The following is a 23,126-nucleotide window of genomic DNA, read 5'->3' as shown; positions in this document are numbered from 1 at the left end:
TTCTTTGCTAGGTGAGACTGAGATTTGTCCATAAGTTGTTTTTTTTTTAAGTGACTCCATGCACTAATGAACAACAATATTCTCTCTCTAAGTCTGATGCTGCCCAAGCAAAACCCAGTTAGTGGTGTTAAAAATCAAAGCAATCTTTGTAGAAGCAGAAATATCCTCTTGACTTCTTCAGACAGCTGTCTCAGAACACCTACATTTTCATCAGCAGCATTTTCACACCGTCTTTTAAGTAGAGGTGGAGGGAGTTGTGGGTTTTTTTTGTGTTGTTTTGTTTTGTGTTTTTTGTTTTGTTTTGTTTGTTTGTTTTTTTAATCATGTTTCCTGATGTGTTTGGTTTTACCAAAATCCTTTGTAGTCTTACCCAGTTGGGTTCAGAGTTCTGGATATCCAAGCCTTCCAGTTGTCATTAGTAGTAACGATACCTAAGCTCATGTTGTGAAACAGTGAGTCAATGCAGATAAAGGCAGCATCTTTCACAATACTTGGTGCAAAGTGAACAGAAGTGAATCATCTCCGATAATCAGAAGCATTCAAATTACCCGAGTTAGTGCAACTCCCTTCGAGTGTTCCCTTCTCTGATCCCTCCCTGATGAAGCTTCCTTTGTTTGTCCCCAGAAAAACCCTGAAAGGAGCTCTTCTGAGTGTTGGTGTTTCTCGAGGAAAAATGTTTTTGATCCTGTAGAGAGGTCATCCTTTGCCTTCCTTGGGACTAGCAGAAAACATTCTGGTGTTTGCTTTGGTTTCCACAGCTGAATAGTAACACCCATTATGCGAACGACATTCCCTACTCTCTTATCTCATTGAAGGCGGAGGGAATGCAGCGAGATCATGCCAAAGAGCTGATGAAGCCAGTGCACCAGTCAACATCGCAGGGCTGACTGGAAAGTCTGGAAAATGTATTGTGGGGTGGAGCTGGGGGGACTGAGGAACAGATGATGAAAGCTATCTGCTCCTTGCATGGCTTCCTACAAGCGGCCGTAAGGGTTCCCTTTGTCTTCTCTTGAAAGAGCAGAACTGACTGAATGCCACTGTGGGAAGAGATGTTCCAGCCTGCCAGAGCCTCCTTGTTTTTCTAGCTGGACCAGTCGTTCTTCCCTTCCCAGCCTAAAATGCACTGTGCCAGACCTGTCTCTCTTGAGCTGAGTACAAAGGGCACAGTTTCAGCCTTAATGGCTTCTTCCACAGGTAGCCTCTATTTTCTAGTGGGTTCACTTATGTGCGGATCGGCCAAGCATTGTCTTAGATGCCACTGTTTTCCTACATGACCATTACTCTCTGTTTTTCTGTAGCTCCTGCACCAGGCTTGGGGTTTTTTCTTCTTGCACAAAATCTCTTCATTCTGCTTTTGAATTTCCCAAGTGTGTCTTGAAGGCCCTAGCCACCCTCTTAGTAACAGCATCTGTGGGAGACATCCAAAGCCCTATTCCTAAGCTTTTCTTCTTCATCCGAAGACCCCAAAGTGCAGCAGGAGCTGAGACAGCCAGCTCTAGATAGACCTCAGTGACTGGGATGATCCCGGGCAGCAGCACCCACTGCCCCGTGTGCAAGGAGGAAGGTGGAGGTCATTTGGAAAGCAGTCTTTGATACCAAGTGAAGGAGTTGTGTGTTGAAGAGGACTTGAAACGAGCACTTTATCAAGAACCATTTAAAGAGAAGTTGCCTCAGCAGAAGGCTGGCAAGTGTCTAGTTATGAGAGAGTAATAGCTACCAAGCAGCCACAGCATGTGGCCCCTTCAATACATGGCTGGTTGCTCAACAGAAGTGACTATCAGCTTTTACTCTGCCCACCAGTGACTTGCAGATGTACCTGTTTCCTATCCCCTACTCTCTCCTGCTCCTGTGTGACTTTAAGCCAGGCTGTGAGTTGGGTGAATGGATGTTCCTCTTGTAGGAGTGCAGCGTGGCTCCCTCCTTGGCTATGGGGTGGCTGGGGGAGACACAAGGTGTTTGTTTTCTCACCCTCAGTGCCTCAAGCCATGGAGTGGAGTGTCACGGATTTCCCCTCCACAAGGTACCTTGGCTCTCCCCCTTCCTGGTACCATCCACAACCAACACAAAGCTACCTGGCTGGATCTGGGCAGAGTGGCTGGGGATTGCATTAACTGGATAGCTAGGCACTTTCCCTGGAAAACTGTCTATCCCAGTGTTTCTACTGAAGTCATGGAATTTCTTAAGTAATTCTTGCCTCTGAACTCAATGCTGTGTCATGACATCTCTTCTAGAAACAGACATCTTGCTTCAGTGATTTGAAGTGAACAAAGAATCTTCTGTGTTCTTAACTACAAACACTGGGAAAAGTTTTTGATGGATACAGCTCTTGAAACGTGCCCTGTCTGATAGAAATTAATCAGTGATGTTTTAGTTTAGAAGTAGTGGCTCTGCAGCGTATCGCACTTGCAATACCACATGAAATGCTTCAGAATGATTCTGATGACTGTGCCTGTTCTTGGTTGTTTTAAGGACTCGTTGACGAGTCCCTGTAATGGAGCTAGGAAGGAAGGAGACAGTTTTTTCCCCTGGCAGATGATGTCTGTTGACATATTTCTCTGAGAGCAGTGGGGGGGCAGGCAGGTCCCTGCACAACCCTGCACACAGATCTCCTGCTCTTTGTGCTACTAAAGGCAAGCAAGAATCCCAAGGACTGTCAAGTGCAGCATTTGGAACCCAGTAGCTCTTTGCTGCTCTGCACCTTTCCTGACACTTTGTGGCCACAAATGGGGCTTGTTAGCTGAATCCAGTGCCCTTAGCTGCTTCCACCACAGAAGACACTGGTGGGATGCAGTGGGAGCTGACTCCATCCTTTGCATCGTCAGTGGTGCAGTGCAGGTTCTCAGCGGCTTCAGCACGTTCCAGTTACAACCAACCAAAGCACGCTGCAGCCTCCCAGCTCCCAGGCACTGATGTCTCTACTGTACAGATGGGGAACTGAGTTGGAGAGAGCTGAGAGGCCAAATCCGTAAAGCTACTTCAACACCCATGAAGAGATCCCCAGAGACAAAAGAATTTTCCTGATCATCTGTAAGCACTTGAAAAGGTTTCATTGGCACACGCAGGTTTTACTCACCCTCATCACAGTACTCGAGTTTCTGTGATCGTTCCTTCAACTCCTGCGTAGACACTTACGTTACTGTGGAAAATAGAGCTTTAACTCTTGATAACCTTTTTTGGCAGATTATTCTTCAGCAGGACACTTCTCATAACTGAAAGGCTGCCTCTCTGCTTCATATCCAGTTATAAGCTTTCGATCATCGTGATTTGAGTTGTGAATAGCTTACAGTCCCATCTGCAGGGACAAAGCCTTCAATACTGGCTAAGCTTTCCATGTGAGATGAATGAAGTCTGACTGAAAGGTCTGGCAGTAGTGAATGCGTAGGTGAGACTGCTGTCTCATAGCACTTAGCCTTTTTGGGGACAGACCTGAGACAAGTCTTCCTGGGGAGCCAAACTGTGTGTTTTTTGGGAGACAGAGGAAGGTGAAATACAGTCTCTTTACAGCCAAGAGCTAGTAGCAAAGCTGACTGGAACTGTACACGAGGTGATCATTGCACCTTCCACGGAGCTGATAAGGTAAAGCTCAGACGCATGTGGTTTGCTCGATCGATACCTCGTGGTCTGGAGGTTAATTCAGCAGTAGATCCCCAAGCCAGGAGTTTTTTGAAACAGTCCTAAAGACTGTATTTGCTCTGGGAAACCAGGCTGTGAGGGCTAATGTACAGGTGATAACTGAGCATGTCCCAGGAAAGGGAGTGTGCTGAAGTTCAGAGGAGTCTAACTTGACTTTTTTTTTTTTAACAGCAAGTTGAAGCAATGGTCACTACAAGTATCATGTAGCTTCATTTGCTGCATGGGCTATTTCCCTGCCCACTGCCCCTGCCCTTGTAAATTATATCTTTTTCCTCTCTCAGTGCCTGAAACATTGAAGAAAATTGAAGATAAAATAGATCACACAGAAATTATAGTAGCTGCAGCAGCCAAATCTTTCTGATGACTTTTCAGACAAATACTAAGTAAGTTTTTAATAAGTTTCAAAAGAAATTTGTTAGTGTTTTCAGATATAGTCCCAAATTTTAAAACTTTATTCCTTATTTAAACCTGGGTATTCCTAGGCACTGCATACAATCGCTGAAGTACTTGCTTAGTACTAACATGAGGCAAAAAGGTAAGAACTTCTACTGAAAGTTTTTCTTGTTCTTCACTGGTAGCATTTTTATTTAGAAGTATGCCTGTAGTAGGAAGACAGAAAAAAAAAAGTTTTTTTAAATGAAAAATTAAGAGTTAGAGATTTTCTGACAATACTTTCCTTCTTTTTTTCCCTTTTTTCTACAAAATAATGTTGTAAGATGAAAGCAATATTATTGTTTTCTTTGTAGAAAATATTTCTAAGGAGCACCGTGAGGAAAACTCCTAGCATGAATTTAGAGTATTTGACAACTTCTGTTTGGAAAGCTTTATTTTGAGGGAACACTTGCAAAGTGGAAGCATCGCCCTTGGATTAGCATGACACAATAAGGGTGCCCTCTATGGGTGATCAAGGCTGTAAACAAAGCAGAAAGCAGCTTTCCATGGTAATTCAGCCAAGTGGGAAACATGGCAGTGTGACAGTGGGCAAGATGACAGTTTGATGGCTTGTTTATTTGGCGCTGGAATTAGAGGTTGAGGCTACACTGAGCACTACAGGTGTGGTCTTAAAGACATAGGTGGAATGCTGTATGCTGAGAGAGGAAATAACTCACAGAAAGCACTTGCTTCTCACTTGTAAACCTTTTTTTTTTTTTTGTAAATTCCCGTTGAAACCAAAGGAAGAAAGACTGCTGGTAGAGGCATATGCTGTATTGTTTTCAAAACTTAGGTGCTTTCTTGTTTTGATTTGTTTCCAGTTCTTCCTGTTTTCACAGGTCACAGTAACACAGGGAGCGGAAAAAAAAAAAAAAAAGAGGAAAATATGATGTACTTTCACTGATGCAGTGTAGTGCATGAAGCTGCTGTTTCATGATTTTCCTACCAGTAAGATTTCAAACTGTTAGTGTGTTCTACCTAAGCAGCATTTCTAGGATGAAATGGCTACAGTCATCAACAGTGTGCCTAATATCCATCTTTCTTTCTTTAACTTATATGTAGTGATTCTTCAACTTCTTAATACCATCAGATTTTCTCAAGTAATAAACATAAAAAATGATTTCTCTTCCCCACCCCCACCCCCAGTTAATCAAGGCAGAAGGTCTAAAAAGCGCGTACAAAGGCTGCAGTATCATACCATGACACTCTCCGTCCCCCAAAATAAGTAACTCGAATTCAGATCCAGTGTGTGACAAGATAAAGAGGTGTAAAATGGGCACAAGGAAAATGGATGTGAACGTGAGGTGGAAAAAGGAATTCAAAATGAAATAAAGGGCAGTTATCGATAGTGTGTGTGATTAAAGGTAGAATCTTATCTTAATTATAGACCCATGATCCAGAATTACTACATTGTTTACTGGTAATTAAATGAATGAAGTGATTCAGGATGTGAACTGGTGTCACTGAGATCAAAATCTGGCTGGTCGAGACAGTAGTTGTTTAAAACATGGTGTTGTCAAGAGGGAGAATCCAATTTCGGTACTGTACTTGTGTGATTGGTGCTATCTGGGCACTTGTAACCTGACTACATGACTATTGATCTCTCCTAGATCTATCCTAGATTTTATAAATTAGCCTTGTCCTAAGAGCTGTTCATTCCTGTATTTCAACTTCGTACCAACTTTTTGGGGGAAAAACCTACTTTTGGGGGGAAAGAAAAACAACCAACCTTCTCTGGATTTTGGCCTAGATGGGTTTCTATCCAAATTTGGATTTTTCTCTCCAAATTTTGGAAAATCTCTTTCCCAAGTGGACAAAATTTCAGTTGCAGTGTGAAAGTTTTAGGGAGCTAATTACGGACAATTGAAAGCTGGGAGTAGGGATGGGAATACTCAGGTGACCTTAATTCCAGCTGTTGCTATTACATGGCTATAATGAAACCCTAATGCCATGACATGCCTTTCAAATTGGTTGCACTAGGGATGAGCATGATACTTTAAATCTTGACATTCTTCCAGGTATTAGCTTTCTAAATTTCTTCCATCTGAAAGACCAATCCCTTTAGGAACTATTGTGTGTGGTCAGTTGTTTCTATTGCAGCCGATGCCTCAAAGAACTGTCCAGCTGAGCTCATTGTAGTGCAGTCAGTGCTTACTCACCTCCCAGCTTTAGCAGTTGAGCTCGATTAAACTCTGTGCAGAGTTTTGTGATGATGTTTGCAGATGCATAGGATCACGCTGCCCTTGCCCACTGTGCTGGGTATGACACATGCTGTCTTTGTGTGGTTTCTGATGGGAAAGTTTCTGATCTTCTGGTTTGCTGGAGGCCTGCAGATTATTACACTCCCTCTCTTTCAGGTCCATTCTCTTCACCTCAGGCAAACAGTGGGGCTTTATGGTTGCCACTGCTGTGAGTAATTGGTATCTCTGTTTCTAAGAGGATGGTTATGTCCACGTCCTGGTTCAGGACAGGGCCAGGTTCAGCTTCTCTTGCTGTCCCTGTCCAACTGTCTTCCTGCCCTCTTTTCCTTCAGTCCTTGGTAGAGTTCCCAACTAACCCCTCAATTGAAACGGTAGAGGATATACCAGGCTCCCAAGCAAGCTGCTACTATGTGACAGTCAGCTGCTGGATCTCTCAGCAGACTGTGCTGGAAATTGGCCACTGAGTTCGATGGTAGGGAATTAACCCCACTGATTAGTAGTAATTTGTGTTGTACTGTTACTGTAAAGTACTGGAGGGGTTCACTGGACCAGGCAACATGTTCTAGTTATTCATGGTTGGAAAACTTAAAAAAATCATTGATAATAGGCTTTACTTCCCAAGGAGCTATCAAGGCAAAGGGAAGAGTGTTAGCATGAAGATAGCTGTAGAAGGACTAAACTGGTGGCAGGCAGAAGAGTGATAGTACTGAGCAACAAGAGGATTTGCTCCCAAACCTAACGAATGCCTTTCAACATCCCACATGCGTAATTCAGTGGGTTCAGCAAGTATCTCGCACAAGTTCTGTCAAACTAGATTTAAGAAGAACTTTTTTTTATGAATCTTTACCTTGTGTGCAGTGACAGAACCATGTGTGGTGGGAGAAAGCAAGGCACACCGACCTTGCCGGGTCACTTCCAGACCCAGCTACACATCTGAACAATCCCAGCCCAGGTCAGCTTCGTCCCACAGTGGAGCAACGTGATCGCTGTCGCACGTGACCCACTTACAGAGCTTGCTTTTCTTTTGGGTCCCAGGGAGGCAGGGTGTATCAGCCGAACCTGACATCACGAAAAGCTTTTGGTAGGTTGCTCCGGGGGCTCAGAGGGCTGGCCCTGCTGACATGGTGTGACACAAGAAAAAGAGGATAATGATGAGATCCAGAGTCACCTGAGGCAGAATAGAAAAACAAGTCTTGCTCATCAAGGTGTAAAACTTCTGGCTGCAAGGAACAAGGAAGAAATCTCCTTTGTGGCTGGGTTTGTACAGGTGGGAGTGTTTAGCCCTCTTCTTGTGTCTTTGTTACTGGCCACTACTAAATACTGTAGAAGCGTAGATCAAGCAGAGTGCAAGGGTGAAGTCGTTTGTCTTAGAAAATGTAATGCACAGAGAGAAGCTGTGTTCTTTTTCTTTTTTTCTTCTTTTTTTTTCTTTTTTTTTTAAAGCAGTAGTCACCATCCAGCAGCTGGTAGACAATGGCCAGGAAAACAAGTGATCAGAGGTGAAATTAAGGGATCTGGACATGACAGCATCTCTTTTCAGTGGCTGCAATCAAAACAAAATGCTTTAAATGAGTGTAGGTGCTTCACCCAAGCAGGACTGGGTCCCACCTAGTTACTGGGCAAAGTTCTAGTTACTTTTGCTTCCAGGGTTATGACTCAGGCTGAGAAGAAAGCTATAGGCACATTGGAGAAAAATGTTTATTGTTGGCTATGGGTGTGAAAGTTTTTACCAGATGATTTATGGTAAAAATGTGGGATAGACAATTAATCTTTGCGAGCTATTATCAGAAGGCATCTCTCTAAGTTTTTTCCTCTTAATGTAAACTCTGTATGAATATAAAAGAGTACATTTGGGACAGATTCATATCTGTCAAGTTAATTTATCAGCAGGGTGAGAGTTAGGGGCCACAGTGTAGACATTTGGCTAGCATGCCTTTCCCAATAAGATATGGCAGGTTACAAAAGTGGAAAAAAATTCCTGGTCAGGTTTGAAGGTGTTAAAGAGTCTGTAAGAATAACTAGAGACAAACACTCTTCACTTGGTGTTTTTGATCTATTGGTGATGTAGAACTAAGGCAAATCCTAAGAAGGAGAAAATTAGTGACTGTGTGTAACAGGAAAATAGGTTCCTTTCTCGTTGAGATATGAAATTGTGAAAGAGAATGGAAGTAACGCAAATCCAGTAATGTTGGTATCATTTTAAATCAAACACTTACTGTTCCTCCATAAAATAACTCCAGCATCCCTTTTGAACTTCCTGAAAACAGTATCTGTTGCTGATAGTCCAAATTGCATTTGGACTCCTTAGATTTTTTTTTTTGTAAAAAAAGTGTTGTGTGTAATAGTTTTTTCTCTGATGTCACTGAAAATCACTCTGCCGCAGGACATAGTGTTCCTGACCAGTCTGCACAGAACATCTAGGAAGTGGTCCAGGATGAGGAGAAAGCTGAACGTGTCAAGAGTAAAGAATACACAACCACATGAACTGCTCAGGCTGTAGCAAATGTGTGCAAGAGAATGGGGAGCAGAAGCAAGGATCCACATTTCTGCTACAGAAATGCAAGTGGCAAGTGTAGCAAAAACACTCGCATTCTCTGAGATGAGAGAATACAGATGGATTGAAAATATAATCACCAGGAGGAGATACAGGTTTCAGACATGTCGTATTAACTTCACCCTCCCTTGCAAGAGATTGCAAATTCTTGCCTAAGTGTAAAATCAGCCTGCTTTTGCTTTTCTCTTTTGCAATGTAGAGGCTTGACATGTACAGCAGCACAGCTCAAAGCTCTCTCTCGTTTGCACGGTGCTTTGTGCTCTGCAAAGTCTCTGGCCCAAAGATCTCTAAGTCTTTGGAGGCAGTGCAGCCGAAGATAGCACGCGCCATTGCACGCCACGAAGCTAGCAGCGCGTCCTTCTGCTAACACAGTCATCAGTGAAGCATTTGAAATTGTTACAGGAAATACAAGCAAATAGTATGACATATATTTAAAAAAAAAAAATCTCATTTTGTCTGAGGACAAATACTTCCAATATCCAAAGTGTGGAGAGAGGGGTGAGGGAAACAGGCTTCAGAATTACAGGCAACATAAAACTATTCTTAATTTCTAAATGTATGCCTATTCTTAATTTCTAAATGCATGTATGAAATGCATTTTGCATATACAGTAGCTTGTTGCACTTGATATGTCCACTATATCTTTTTTCCATGGAGTTTTGTCTGTTCTTCTGAATTCCTTAGTAATTCCAGATAACTGTTCGTAACAGCAAGATATCAGCCCAGTGTGTGACCAAGAATGTTTTTTTCCCCCTAGTGTGTGCTTTTCACCTTAAAACCACTCAAAATAAGGCAGTTTCAATCTTGAAATTATTCTATACATAGCAATGTCAGGCTTCATCTTACAGAAGCCAAGGTTGAAAAGAGGAGATTTGTGAGAATCACACCAGATTTCTTACTTGTTTCTGAATCTGAAAGACATTACCATAACTTTGATTATTCTTTTCTACTTTTTTTTTTTAAGGGCTGAAAATGTGAAGACTTGGTTCTGAATCAAAGAGCCTATATGTGCTAAAAAAATACAAACAAAACAAAACAAAAAACTTACATGATTTTGTAAAGCATTTCTAAGTTTTTGTTTGTTTCTTTCTTTCCTGTAACACATTTGATGTTTACAGGGTGTATGCATTAGATTTCCTGGGTCTTGCTGGTACAAGGAACTGCATAACTCACTTGTGACTTTGCTGTTTCTCAATACTTCAGTGATCCCAAACTATTCCTGGCAGAATTTCTTGCCCTGTTATATTACACTGCATTGTCTCAGACTGGTCACGCAATCTTGAGACAACATTCAGCCTTAAGCAGGATGTGGTTAAGCAGATACCAGCAAAGATGTCATTTGGGCATTGATTCCTAACACTCAGAAGTTATAAAACAAGTCCAAGGCTTCCTATTTCAGATGAGAATAGCATGTGGCAAATAGCAAGGGTGTTTGGGGAGGGCTGCAATTTGAGATCACTGATATCCTTAGTCCTATAGAAATTTAAAGCAAAGATAAATGTCCTATCAGAAAAAAAAAGTCTACAAGAGAGGTGCAGTGCAGAGCACAGCATGCTGTATCCTTTCTGTAAGCCTTTTTGAGAAGGATATGCTTGGGGAGGTTGCTGCAGCATGTTTCGCATGTTTCCAGATGTTTATAAACATCCCTAATTATGCCTAGGAGTGGATAGGATGGTAGTCTAGTGGAACACTGATGTAGCCATAGGATATTGAGGAAAAACAAGCTAACTTTTTGTGATGTGCCTCAACTAAAATGGGGAATAGCAGAGGAAAGTCTGTGACAAATCTTATTTAGAGGTTGGGCTGGATTGTGTTTCTGTGGTTCTGTAATCTGTGATTTTGTAACCGAATGCTTTTTTTCTGAATTCTCATTCCAGCAGTGCATCCCTCCCCCCTGTTTTTTTGTTGTTAATTTGTATTTTTCTTTTTTTCAACAGATGGACAAGACATTTCACAATTCCATTTTAAGGAAAAAATACGTCCGTTCACGCTTAGTCAGAGTGAGGTATGTGAGATTGTTTAAAAAAAAGAAAAGGGCATACAATTGAGATGTCATGAAATGCTCACCAGGCACCAGGTCCAGCTAGAGAGACGTTTGATCTGATTCAGTATGGTGGATCTTATGTATGACTGGAGCATAATCCCCCACTGAGTGTAATCTTAATTCTGCTCAGTGCATAAGCAGATGCCTAGGGAGCAGCAGCAATACAACCGAACTGTTGTGGAGGATAACTGCTCCTCCGTATGCTTCCTACCAGCTATTTACCACTTGGGACTTCCTGAAAGGTTTGTCTGCTTGGCAAACCCCCGCGGAGCTCTTTTCTTTCTTTTTGAAGACTGAGAAACCTGGGTCTGTTCAGCCTGGAGAAAAGAAGACTGAGAGGGGATCTTATCAATGTGTATAAATACCTGAGGTGTGGGAGACAGAGGGATTTGGCCAACCTCTTCTCAGTGGTTTGTGGGGACAGGACAAGGGGCAATGGCCACAAGATAGAGCACAGGAAGTTCCGCACCAGCATGCAAAAGAACTTCTTCACGGTGAGGGTGACGGAGCACTGGAAGAGGCTGCCCAGGGAGGTTGTGGAGTTTCCTTCTCTGGAGATATTCAAGGCCTGTCTGGACGCCTACCTGGGCAGCCTGCTCTAGGGAACCTGCTTTGGCAGGGGGGTTGGACCCAATGATCTCTCAAGGTCCCTTCCAACCCCTACTATTCTATGATTTTCTCTTTGGACTCCTGAACTTCTTGCACCTCCATCCTTCAGTAAGGAGTTTCTTGCAAAGAACCACCTCCTTTGGATCATTTGATGGCCCGTAGTTCTTGTGTTGGGAGAGGTGGGTGGTGAAAAGTAGGTTTCTATCCTTCCTCTCCAAGCAATTAGTGGTATCAGACTTTTCCCTCATGTCCTCATATCTCTTTTCATTCCTGTACCCTATGAGCTATTCTCTCTTTTTTTTTTTTTTTAAGTTGAAAGTTCCAGTCTGCTCAGCCATTCCTTGCAGGAACTGTTTCTTGTCACCTTGCTCTGAATCTGCCCCTGCTCTTTGAGATGAAGAGGTCAGAACCATCACTGGGATTATGATATTGCAATTATTTTCTTGTTTTATTTTATTTTATCTCTATTTGCCAGTAATATCTAGCTTTTGATTTGTGTTTTTGACTACTGTTGACTACTGAAAGTGACCTTTTTCATAGAAATCCCTGTTGTAATACTAAGGTCTTTTTCCTGAGTGAGTGCACATCACTCCACAAGTGAGCTTTGTGTCCTAATAATCACATATCAAAGATGCAAGACTAATGACAGCAGCCCCAAAGATCTTATTGCTGTGAATGTATTTCTCCTTGTTCTTCCATGGTTTGTGGAATCCGGGCTCCCACTCTATCTTGGCTTAACTCCCACTTAGGCAAATCATACAAATTGTTATTTGAATGTAGCTTTAGGAATGTTTTAGATACTGATGTGCTGTAAGTGCAGACAAAGTGGTTTAAAGATCTGACAGGTCAATCGGTAGGGAGAAGTAGTATCTTTCATAACGTCTTGTTCCCAAGAACAGACTGAGGTACTTGCTGTGAGGTTTGTTGTGCTGGATGCAAGACTTGTATGTGCTAAAACTTGTTTGCTTCTTCCGGTATATCATTTGGCCTAATAAGAGAGATCTCTTACTACAAGCTTCATGGCTATTCAGGTGATTAGAAAGCAAGCTCTCCTAATCAGGGTCATTGCTGTGAATTTCTTTGGAAAGCACTGTGCGTATTTTTTGTTTCGCATAAGCAATACATTAGTAAGAATCCCCACCGCTTACTAAGAAAGCCAAAATATGTCTTGACTAGGTGCCATTGGCTCTGGACTTTTGTTATACAGTGAGTGATTCAAGGCAGTCTGTACTTACCTGAGGGTTTTGAGAGGTGTGGTGTGCTTGCAAGAGTTGATATGGTAATTCCAGCGTGGCACAGCACAGGAAGAGGAGTGGGGGGAGAGGTGAGGGAACACCTCAGAAATGCAAAGCAACACCCACAGTTGAATCAGATAATATCTGGAAAATAAATGGAGTGGCAGTCATGCTGAAATTGGCACTAAGGGAAAAAACAGTCTGTTGGAAAGTTCACATATAGCTACTCGGTCTCAAATACGATATCCTTGAGGCAAGGAATGTGTCTTTCTGCTCACCTATGAAGCACTTTTGCATACTACAGTGGGCTAATAACCCATGGTCTTTTTGTTGCCCTTCACTGGCAATACAGGAATATCTGTTTTGTTCTGGTGCACGTTCTTTTCTACTATCAAAGGCTGATCACATGGTATGTGTATAAGCTACTTGATTTTTATTTTTAATTTTTTTTCTCTACATAAATACAACTGTCCAAGGCAGTGAGATGTAACTGGAAGTGCTTCTCTTTCACTTTCCTGTTTGAATGATGTTTAAGACAGAGCAACCCACTTTTAGCTCACTCTCCATGAAATGCGAAGTAACTGAGATTCTGTCTCTTGTAGGTTGTGCCATTCTTGGCTCAGGTAGAAAGAAACAGAGGAAAGAAGGTTCTTGGTACACATTCTTATCTTCCCTGTGTAATGACCAAGGATAAGCCATCTGCAAGCGTAGAGCAAGATTTAATATGCCAGATTAGACACTTCAGTGTTTGTAGTCTAGCACTCCATCTCTTGCAGTGTCTGGTGCTCTGTCTAAGGAGAAATAAGTATTACTTTTGGATGAATTCAGTCCTTTGTAAGATTATATTCCTTTCTTCCTTTCTTCTGATCACATGTGGGATTTACAGCAACCACTGTGGAAACGTGTGTCCCAGCATGACTGCAGCTCATGCTTTTCAGTGAGATGTAAAAGGCTCCTTTTTTATTCATCTTTTGGACTGTGATAAGTAGACTGTGGGAGATGCTGCTGAGTTTCATTCACTGTTGCATGATGTGAGGTTATCAATCACATTTTCTCCCAGGAATGTCCAAGCAGATACTCACATCTCTCATGAGGCTGCGGTGGCGAGAATTAAGTTGCATAGTCTCTCGCCTTTCCTCAAATACCTTTTTGAATGGCAATTTAAGATTTTTCTTCTGTGCACATACAGGACCCTGGAAAGGTCTGTCCAGATACAATTAACCATCTGCCTTATGTTTCTGAAGTACTGCATATCCGGCTTTTCATTGCAATCAAATCAGTTCGTTCCATCCTTTTCTTGCGTCCCAAACATGTAATCAGTCACCGCTTTTTAGACTCCAGGATTATAACATTGGTCTGGCCACTTACAGAAAACATCATGCCTTGTCATACCCTAAGGAACATTAGACAATTCAGCAGATGCTTGGATTTCTTTTAGCAATTCATACTCTTAAAAATGTACGAAATGTTCAAGCATGTATCTAATCCTTTGCTACATTGTTATTGCTAGAAGAGCTAAGATGAAAACTAAGAAATGCCAAAATAGGCTGGAGGTAACCAGACTGTTTTGTTGGTTTGCAGTCCAGATGCTGATGGTGTGGTGGCAGAAGCTTTGCTCACATTCTGGTTCTCCTCCACGGATTGCAAAGAAGCACTGAGAGAAAGAGTTGAAAGGATCTTACGAAGGGGCCTGAGAAAATACACTGGACCCCTGCGAATAAATGTCAGGTCTTCTACGGTCTCAAGTAAGTATATTACATCTCTCTTAAATCTAGTTCTTGTGCTCTTCTGATTGATGGGACTTGATTTTCCCTTATGATGATGGCTGTTACTGAGATCGAGTCTTTCCTGATGTTAAGTAGGAACAAAATCAATGGCACTGTATAAAGCTCACCTAAGTCTTTTAAATAAAGATTGACAGGAGCAGATGCTTTGTGGCCTCTCCGTACAATTTTGCTCTTCCTCCCGACTGCAATATCAACCTTACACTCCTGTCAGGGTAAAGAGTAGGAGCCTCACCACAGTGCTTCAGTACACAGCAATGCAAACAAACATGCTCCTTAGGTCCTTCCATCTTTGAGGAGCCTGAAATTGCAGAAACTATGCATGGATGACAGTCTTTGTGGAGAAACAGTACATGCATTGGGAAAAAATAATTTTTGGTGAGGGGATCAAAATTCCTTGCAGACCACTTAAGACCACCTAGACCACTTAAGCCAGCAAAGATCCAGGGAGACCAGACAGCTGTGTTGAATGAACGAGAATCCTAGGTCAAATGTTATGCTGGATGGATCCAGGCTTCTTCCCACTCAGAAATGATCAGGAGCAACCCCTTGTTCTACCTCTTGGTGCTTGAAATGCGCAAGATGCAGCAGTGCAGGGAAACTCAAATATGAGCTGTCAAACGACCTTTGTTTCTTAATGGCCCAACCAGTCAAACCATCCCACCATTGGGGTGGCTCAGGATAATGGATAACATCCCTCTGGGCAAAGAAGCACCACTTTTCTGTTTCCTTCCAGATAGAAATAGTGTGAGGCCATCAACCAAAGAGACTGAAAGACTTGTGGTTTGTTTTCGGTGGTAGTGTTTTGTGTTTTTTTTTTTTAATGCTGGTCAGGTCATGGCTTAATGAATCTTAATTTGATGCCTTGGTTAAAGGATAAAACTGGAAGAAGTACAAAAATGCTTGTTAAGAATAACTGTGATCTCATCAAGTTATCTGGTTAGTTGTTTATATTCAGTCTGGTAAATGAGGGAAGTGCTTCACAGATGTTTTAGTTGACCTTGAACTGCACCAGGACTGTTACAGTAATATTCTATGATTCTATGATTAGTTGCTAGTTAAAACATTAGTTTATACAATTGAATCACTATGTTTTTATTAAATATTTGGTTTCAGTAAAAGATGGCATCTCGGTGTTACTTTGATAAAGTTGTATGATAAACTTCCTGTTGCTTTTCTTGGCTGTCCCACATTAACCATAAAACACTGACTACATAGGTCTGCTACTCACTACAGGACTAGCATTGTGCAATTGTTACCCATGACACAAAGGAACATAAACACTATCTTGCCATTTCTAGGAGACAGCAATAAAATTTAGATCTTTCTTTGCTGAAAGGATTTCAACAGCGCTATGAGGTTTAGGCAAGCTCCAGTTGGCAGTGCCATTTAAGAAAATGAGGTTGACTAAGGTAGAGAGTACAGAATGGAGCACTCCTGTACTTTCTGAGGAAGGGAAGGTCTCAGCTTACAAAGTTCATCCTTCTTCCCCACACCTGGTAGAAGTGACAACTTACAACAGGTCCTGGAAGTCCAGAGAGGGATCTAGGTTTTGCATTTCCAGTTTCTCTCTCCCTTCTAATATATCCTGTGCAGCACTAATACTTAAGCCAAGGAAAGCTGAGAAGCCCTAGATTGTTCCATGCTCTGCAGAACCTTTCTAACATCTGCTTCATTGTAACTTTCATAGTTTTGCCAACTGGAATCCCTATTTATCTTGAGGCAATCCCAGAACTTTTTCATGATGGCTTCTAAAAAAACATTAACCTTTTCATTATAATCCCCTTATCAAAAGATTCTAATTTGGGGGCAATAATATAGCTTACCTTAGGTGAGCACAGCTAACTAGTTGAACAAATCCAGGTCAGGCACTTATTTACATGGCATGCTAGGAGGGTCTGATAAGGAGAATGAGTAAGTCTTCCTCCCAGGATCTAATCGTCTTGTTGTTCAACACCATGTCTCAACTTGCACTTCACTCAAAAGTGTTTGCTGTGGGGATCAGCTCCAACAAACTACCTTCAAATTGGGTGCAACACTTGGGATCTTCGGCTGTGGTCCAGGGCAGAAGCACAGAAGTATTCTGCCAACGCAGGATCTTGCTTTGCCCGTTCCTTCCAGAGGATTGGGAATAAAGAGCTTTGAGGAGATGGAATCTAAGCTGATGATATTTTACGAGTTCACTTTTCTTTTTTGGGAGGGTGAAAACCAGAGAAGTTGGATAGCATAGATGTGGAAAAATAGTGTGTGCAAAACAAAGGAAAAAAGGCAAAATAATATTGTCTTTATTTTGTATCATCACTAAACAGTTGATGTCCTTTACACAGAGCTGCAAAAATACATTGTTATTGGGGTGTCTTCAGGTGTGTTGTTATTATTGAAGTCCCTACTTTCTTGTTTAGCCATAGTTTACTTAGTCTACTAGCCAAGAACAATGATATTTCTATACATCCACTATAGCTCTGATAGAAAATGGGAGGTGATGGAGATCTCTGTGCTTGTTTCCAGTTGGGTTTGTCCACCTAAATATTTTTCAGTGGAGAAACTAGCAAAGTCCTATCTTCTCCAAGACCAATGGAAAGGCTGGCAGAATAAGATGTCAAATTGCAGTTGACTTAGAAGCACCCAAGTTAGAACTTGCTCTTCCACTTGTATAGAAAGAAGGTGTCACAGTTTGTCCTCTGTATAGTTCTGGCACTAAAGAGATCTACAAGGCTGATTTTTTTTTTCCTCAGGGTTTCCTGATTAGAAGTAGTCACCTCAGAGCCTGCGTCCCTATTAGGCAAAGTGTAGAGCAGCTTGCCAGCCTCTTTCCCCTTGCCAGGTAGGTTGGAAGTCTCTCAAAAGGTATTTTTGGGAATGTACTCTTGACGTCAGAAAGAAACTGGTTGCAAGATCACTGGCACTGTTCATAGTGAGTAGGAAGTATTCCCATCTGTCTCACAGCCAAGGGTTTTGACCGTGAACAATGAGTCACGAATTGGTTTTGATCAACAAGTCAACTGTTATTATTTCTGTTTATCTGGCACCTGGTACTTGCCAAAGCTCCCTGCAAAGTACAGAACCTGGTGAGATGGATTCTCATTTCTTTATCAAGTCGTCTTTGGGAGACATTCAGATGAGTGTCTGACCTGGATTACTGAGGTACGTTTCATCAAGTTGTGGCTCAAAGAATGTGTGTGGCAGTCTGTGCTTTTTCTTTTGTACTTGCCACTTGTACAAGCCACAACAGCAGCCTGTGGTAGTAGAACAGGACATGTATCAACACATTGAGAAACACAGCGGGGATCCTATATTCCCCCACTTTGATGCCATTACCCTGGCACAAGGTGGCACGTTTCAGTGTTTGCAACAATCTTGTTGTCTTCCCCAAAAGGCTTGGGGAATAAAACAGCTCTCATCTGCATGAGTGGTGGGTTCAGCTGTGTGTGTGAAGGAGGAAGGCAGCACTTGAGGCAGAGTAAGGAGCGGGTTGACGGGAGCTGTTAGTCCTTGCTGAGCAGTGACAATATTGCTCACAGTCTTGTTTCACATAGTGTGGCTTCACAGCCTCTGTTCATGCTAGGCTTGCGTCTGATCGTGCACAGTAACAGGGCTGCTATGCCACAGTGCCATTGCTGGCACCAGAATTAGAGATTTAAAGCACTGCGAGACATCTTCCTTTTAAATGGAGCTGAAGTTCCGGGGGGCTTCCTGGCTCAATACAGCAGACTGAAAAACACACACACAAAAATCCCACTATTTTCATTGATAGTGATGAAGTTGATACTTGGTTTGGATGTGATGAAATCAAAGTGAATACATGCTGTGCTGGAGATGCCACAGGGCCTGACTTGTAAAGGAGGACTCCAGCATATGTTAATGGTTGATGGATCTGCACTTACATATCACCATACAAGTGTCTTCACTGGACGTCTGACAACATATGGCATGTTATCCTCACACGGGAGGGATGTTATTGAACTAAAGATTCATTCATCCTTCAGAAGGGGATGATTATTACCAATTTTGGAGCTACAAATTTCCATGAAAGACAGGTATTGTTGTCTTAATCAGGAAATGGAGAGGAATTAAGTTGTGATTGAAGGTGGAGATGGGGGGGAAGTCATGCATGCTAGGACAGGTCCCGTGGACATAAGTAGGGAGGGAAGGGCAGGGTGACAGGGACAATTAGAGGTATACAGCTTTTGTCTTGTCTCTACCAGGTTACTCTCCCCTACTGAAGGAATGAGAATTGCATCATTTGTACCTAAGCTATGCTTCCCTACCTTACCCAGGTACCTACTTCCACAAGGGTGCTTAACCCTAGGGAGGTAATTCCTGTTGAGAGAATGGAGAGAATGTAGGAATATTAGTAGGAAGTTGTTTTAGGTTGTGTGCACGATGTAACCACAGAGGAGTGAGACTTCCCTGCTGAGCCCAAAGTGCTTGTGTTTTGCAATCTTTCAGGAAACTGCTGCGTTTCCTTTCAGGTACAGTTCTTGGAACAGGACTTAGCCTCTCACTCTGAAGGACTGCTCTAATTCCCATTTCGCCCCAGTACCTGGGGCCTTTGCAGTCTTTAACGTAATTAAAGAGCATTAGGGTAGAGATACTATCCCTCTCTATGACTGCACTATGGGACAGATTCACTCTGCGGCACTCCTCTTGGCTGCCCAAGGTTGGTGAACTGCTGAAACTTGTCAGAGATCCTTTTTTGGCTACATGTACTGCTGTTACCCTAAATAACATCAAAATAGGTGATCCCACTATTTCTGATGCACCTGAGAATTCTGTAATTTCCTGTATTTTTGAAGGACTTATGTTATCAAAGTGACAAGGGGCAGTAGAAGATGCTTCCTCTGATGCATGGCACAAAGCTTTGCTTCAAATGCATGTCCAAGAAAATAGCATTAGTACTGAAGTAGTATTAGTACTGACTTCTATTTATTTATTTATTTTTACATTTTAAATCCTCTTCTCCTCTCATTACCCCATTTAAGATAATCCCTACCCTGTCTTCTCTGTGGGAGAAAACAATTTAAACATTACTTATGTGATGAACGCGGACCATGCAGTTTGCCTTTGAAGCTAGTGGTTACATTATGGCACATAGAAACCTGCAGTTGGAAGCCTTTAAAGAAAATGAAGCTGCCTGTGGAAATTAGCATCTGTGAAAAATTAGGCAATTGTCCTGGTAAAGCTGTATCAGATTTCTGAAGCAGCTTTCTCACCTCTAATTTTGAAGGGCTCTCTTGCCCTTTCTAAGCTGAAAATGCCTGGTATCCTCTAGTAATGCATTTGCTTGCCTTGATTGAACTTCTTCAATGTAATGTCTGCTCCATTTGAGTCATTAAGGGGTTCTGACTGTTATTTTCCCTTTAATGTAAGCACTGGTTTCTGTAACTCAAGTGAAATAGGGCAGTGGACACAAGATTAACCTTTCTGATGCTGTGACACTGAAGTTAATTAGAGGCAAGACAATGCAAGCACATTTTTCTGTAGGAATCTCTGAGTCCCTTGGAGGGGAGTAGTCACATTCACTCTGCAGTTAAGTATAAACCTGCCAACATTTAGATGGTTGCCAAATAGATATGCAGGCTTTGGGCACTGAACTCCTTTAGGAATCCTGGCCTTAACTGGCTATTGCATATAGACAATTACCAAAATCAGGCAGCTTTCCTGTTTTTAGTTACTCTCCTTTTCTTTCTGTGCTTGCTCAAACATGTATATTCAGCAGTAAAAATAAGATATTAGCTAATATTAATAACAAATAGTAACTGTACCAAGTCACTATTCTCATTCGTAGGAAATTGAAACCAATAACTTAGGTGTGTTCAAAGGTAATTTAGTTAACTGAGTAAACAAAATAACTGTTTTAACTGATCATCCAGCTGGAAAACAGGGCCGTCTTCTGAAAGGTGCTTTCCCTAAGCCATATTTCAATGGATTGCTGTGATTTTAATTTAACCATTAGTTTTCTCTTAAGTTGGGCAAGCTTTAACTTAATAGCAAGTTCCATTTTGCAGGTAGGTTTGCATATTCAAGTTTAACTTGTTCTTGTTTACAGTGGAAGCCTGAACACTGTTTCCCTAAATGCAGCACAAACAACTATTTTTGCAGCCCTATGTGGTTGGGATGAGATATGACATTTTAATTGTTACTAATTGATGCTTTTTGTTGGTAGTGCAAACAACTAGGGCAACTAGTAAATGAGCAGGGCAGAGAAATTATCTCGTGCCTTACAAGTGATTGCTTCAAGGCAGGGCTTGCAGCATGTTGGTTGGCACAATGAATATCTGTGCTGTTGACCAGGTAAAAAATGTCAACATTTTTTGATGGTAGCAAATGAAAGCAAGCCCCTAGTGAGGTAAGACAGCAAGAAACCTGTTTTTTTGTTTGTTTGGTTGGTTGGTTGTTTTTTTTTCCCCCAGAAATATCATGTAACCTGAAGTGTTCCCTGCTTTTGATGGTACCTACTGTGGGTTCAGCTTATCTGAAAATCATGTCAGCTCTGGTTTCCAAAGACGTATATGTGCTCTGAATTTGGTTTTGAGTCCTGTGTCTTTAATTTTGAGTCCTTAATTTCACCTGTCCTAATCTGCATGATGTGTTCCCAGGTCTGTTAACACCTGCTTTTGCCAGGTCGTTTGTTGTTGTTGTTGTTGTTTTCCCCACTGTGGTGTTTTCTTTGATACCTCTGTCCCAGCTCCCAGTATTGGATACACATTTAGGGCACTGCATCTGACAGATCTCTAAAGCTAAGCTGTGACCCTACCCTGATGAATATAGCATTCATTATTGACAAGTGTCACTGCGCTTTTTTCTACAGCAGTGAGTGGATATGAGAGTACATCAACTGCTGATAAAATATTCTAAAATTCAAAGCTTTACAGCCATCCTATTTAAGACTTACAGTGTGGGGAAAAGTTTTTTCTCCAAATACTTGTAGTATAGCCCAGCTACAAGCAGTGGCTAGGTCTCAGAACAGAATTTTGCCCACAGGAGATTTTTAGTTTTATTTCAGTTGCCTCTTAAAAAAGCCAATAGAGATATAGACAGGTGCTTTGCAGAATGGCTGCGTGATTCACAGCAAAACTCAGTGCAGCAAGAACATACCGATTGAATTGCTTCCGGCACTGCGCTGGAACCAGCTGGTTGCTTCTTTTGTCTTCTTGATTAGCTTTGCAACATAATGCAAGTATTAATAATTGACTGCAGGCTTTATAATTAGGCCTTATGAGGTAAATGTCTCTCCACCCAGAGAGGAGTTAAAAAATAAAAATAAAAATCATCAATATTGCACTCAAAGGCAAAAGGTGTGCTTCCATTGTTGGTTACATTTGTTGGTTTCTTACCATTTTCCAGCTATACAATATTAGAATGACCCAAGTGCTGAGCTAGTATTGAATGTAGTATGAATTTCCAGGAAAATATTGGATTCTTAGTATGGTTGAAATAAATAAGGAGGGCCAGATTCTTTCCAAAGCACTTTTTGCCAGTATAACCACATAGGTGAAGCAGATAGTTCTTTAGCATGGCTCAGCTCTTTTTAACTTACAAAAATTTGTAGCACCGTTGAATCCCCTTGCTGGCCTACCTTTTACTATTTGATATTATTACATTTTGATCTAAGGAATATTGGCAACAGACAGTAATGTTATACATGGAAATTATTGGAGTACAACAAGCATTCCTGAAGCATGGAATTACCTGTACTTTAGGGTTTTCTCCATTCTGTGTCACAGTAGTTGAGAACGTGCAAGTGAACACTTCTACTGATAGGGGACCTCACCAGTTGCTGCTTGCCCACCAGTAAACCTTTATCATGAGGACAGTTCCCGTTTATGGTGAATAAGACCGTCACTATATAAATTTTCAGTTATAATTCATCTCCTGTTCTTATAAAACAAAGCAGCAGTTGGATGCATGTATGTCAGCCCTACCGCTGCCTTTCCTCTGTAACATTCCCTGCAGTCATACTGTATGTACACTGCAGTTCTTTTTGCTTCCTTTTTATATCACGATCTGCTTATTGCCTTGTTAGGAAATGATGGAGTATGTATCTAGTAATGGTGGATTGCAAACATGCAATTCACCTTGCATACCAGGCGCGTCAAGCCCACAAGCAAAACACAAGTTGCAAGAGCACGGTAGGCAACAAGTATGATCCAGAGCCCTTTGCATTCAAAAGAGACTCCTCCTGGCTTGGTGTGGCCTTGGATCAAAGCTAGATAACATTCTGTGTAGCTGCAAAGAGAAAATAAAAATCAAGAAAGTAGATAGGGACAGGAATCTGTTGAGGAAAGCTCCAGCCACAGACTGCAAAGTTGTATATGCTGTACAAGAATTTCTGTACAATTTAAGAATGGTATTAAGACTGTGATTATCCCCTGGATTGCTGGCAACTAGAATGGTAGCTCCAGAGGATATTGGCTGGCCACAGAACAGCAAACTGCACAGCAGAGAGGAATGCACTACCCAGTGCAAGATCGTGACCACTTATGAATTGCACTGGCTTCTACAGCAGCCCCCATCTGCTCTGCCTCTCGTGATGCCCGGTACTCAAGCAGCCATAGGGTAGGATGGTCATGGAGGAGATAAACATTGTCTGTGCTGTCCTGACCTTACACTGACTTTTTTTTGTTGTTTCAG

General features: G+C 41.8%; 1 protein-coding gene across 3 annotated transcripts in view; it reads left to right on the top strand.

Moving 5' to 3' along the window:
• The window catches only part of LOC308194291 (transmembrane protease serine 11A-like), a 37,857-nt gene that overhangs the window by 11,108 nt on the left and 3,623 nt on the right, over positions 1-23,126 (top strand). For 2 of the 3 annotated variants that reach the window (XM_080590001.1, XM_080590000.1), the window contains exons 4-5: positions 10,758-10,825; positions 14,290-14,453. In XM_080590001.1, the coding sequence (XP_080446127.1) occupies positions 10,758-10,825; positions 14,290-14,453 (232 nt within the window). Of the gene's footprint in view, positions 1-10,757; positions 10,826-14,289; positions 14,454-17,227; positions 23,121-23,126 lie in introns of those variants that run through there. The other variant, XM_080590002.1, reaches the window with a different exon arrangement.

Source organism: Anser brachyrhynchus, assembly GCF_964034855.1.
Source record: "Anser brachyrhynchus genome assembly, chromosome: 4".
NCBI lineage: Eukaryota > Metazoa > Chordata > Aves > Anseriformes > Anatidae > Anser > Anser brachyrhynchus.
This window is presented reverse-complemented; position numbering and strand designations above follow the sequence as displayed.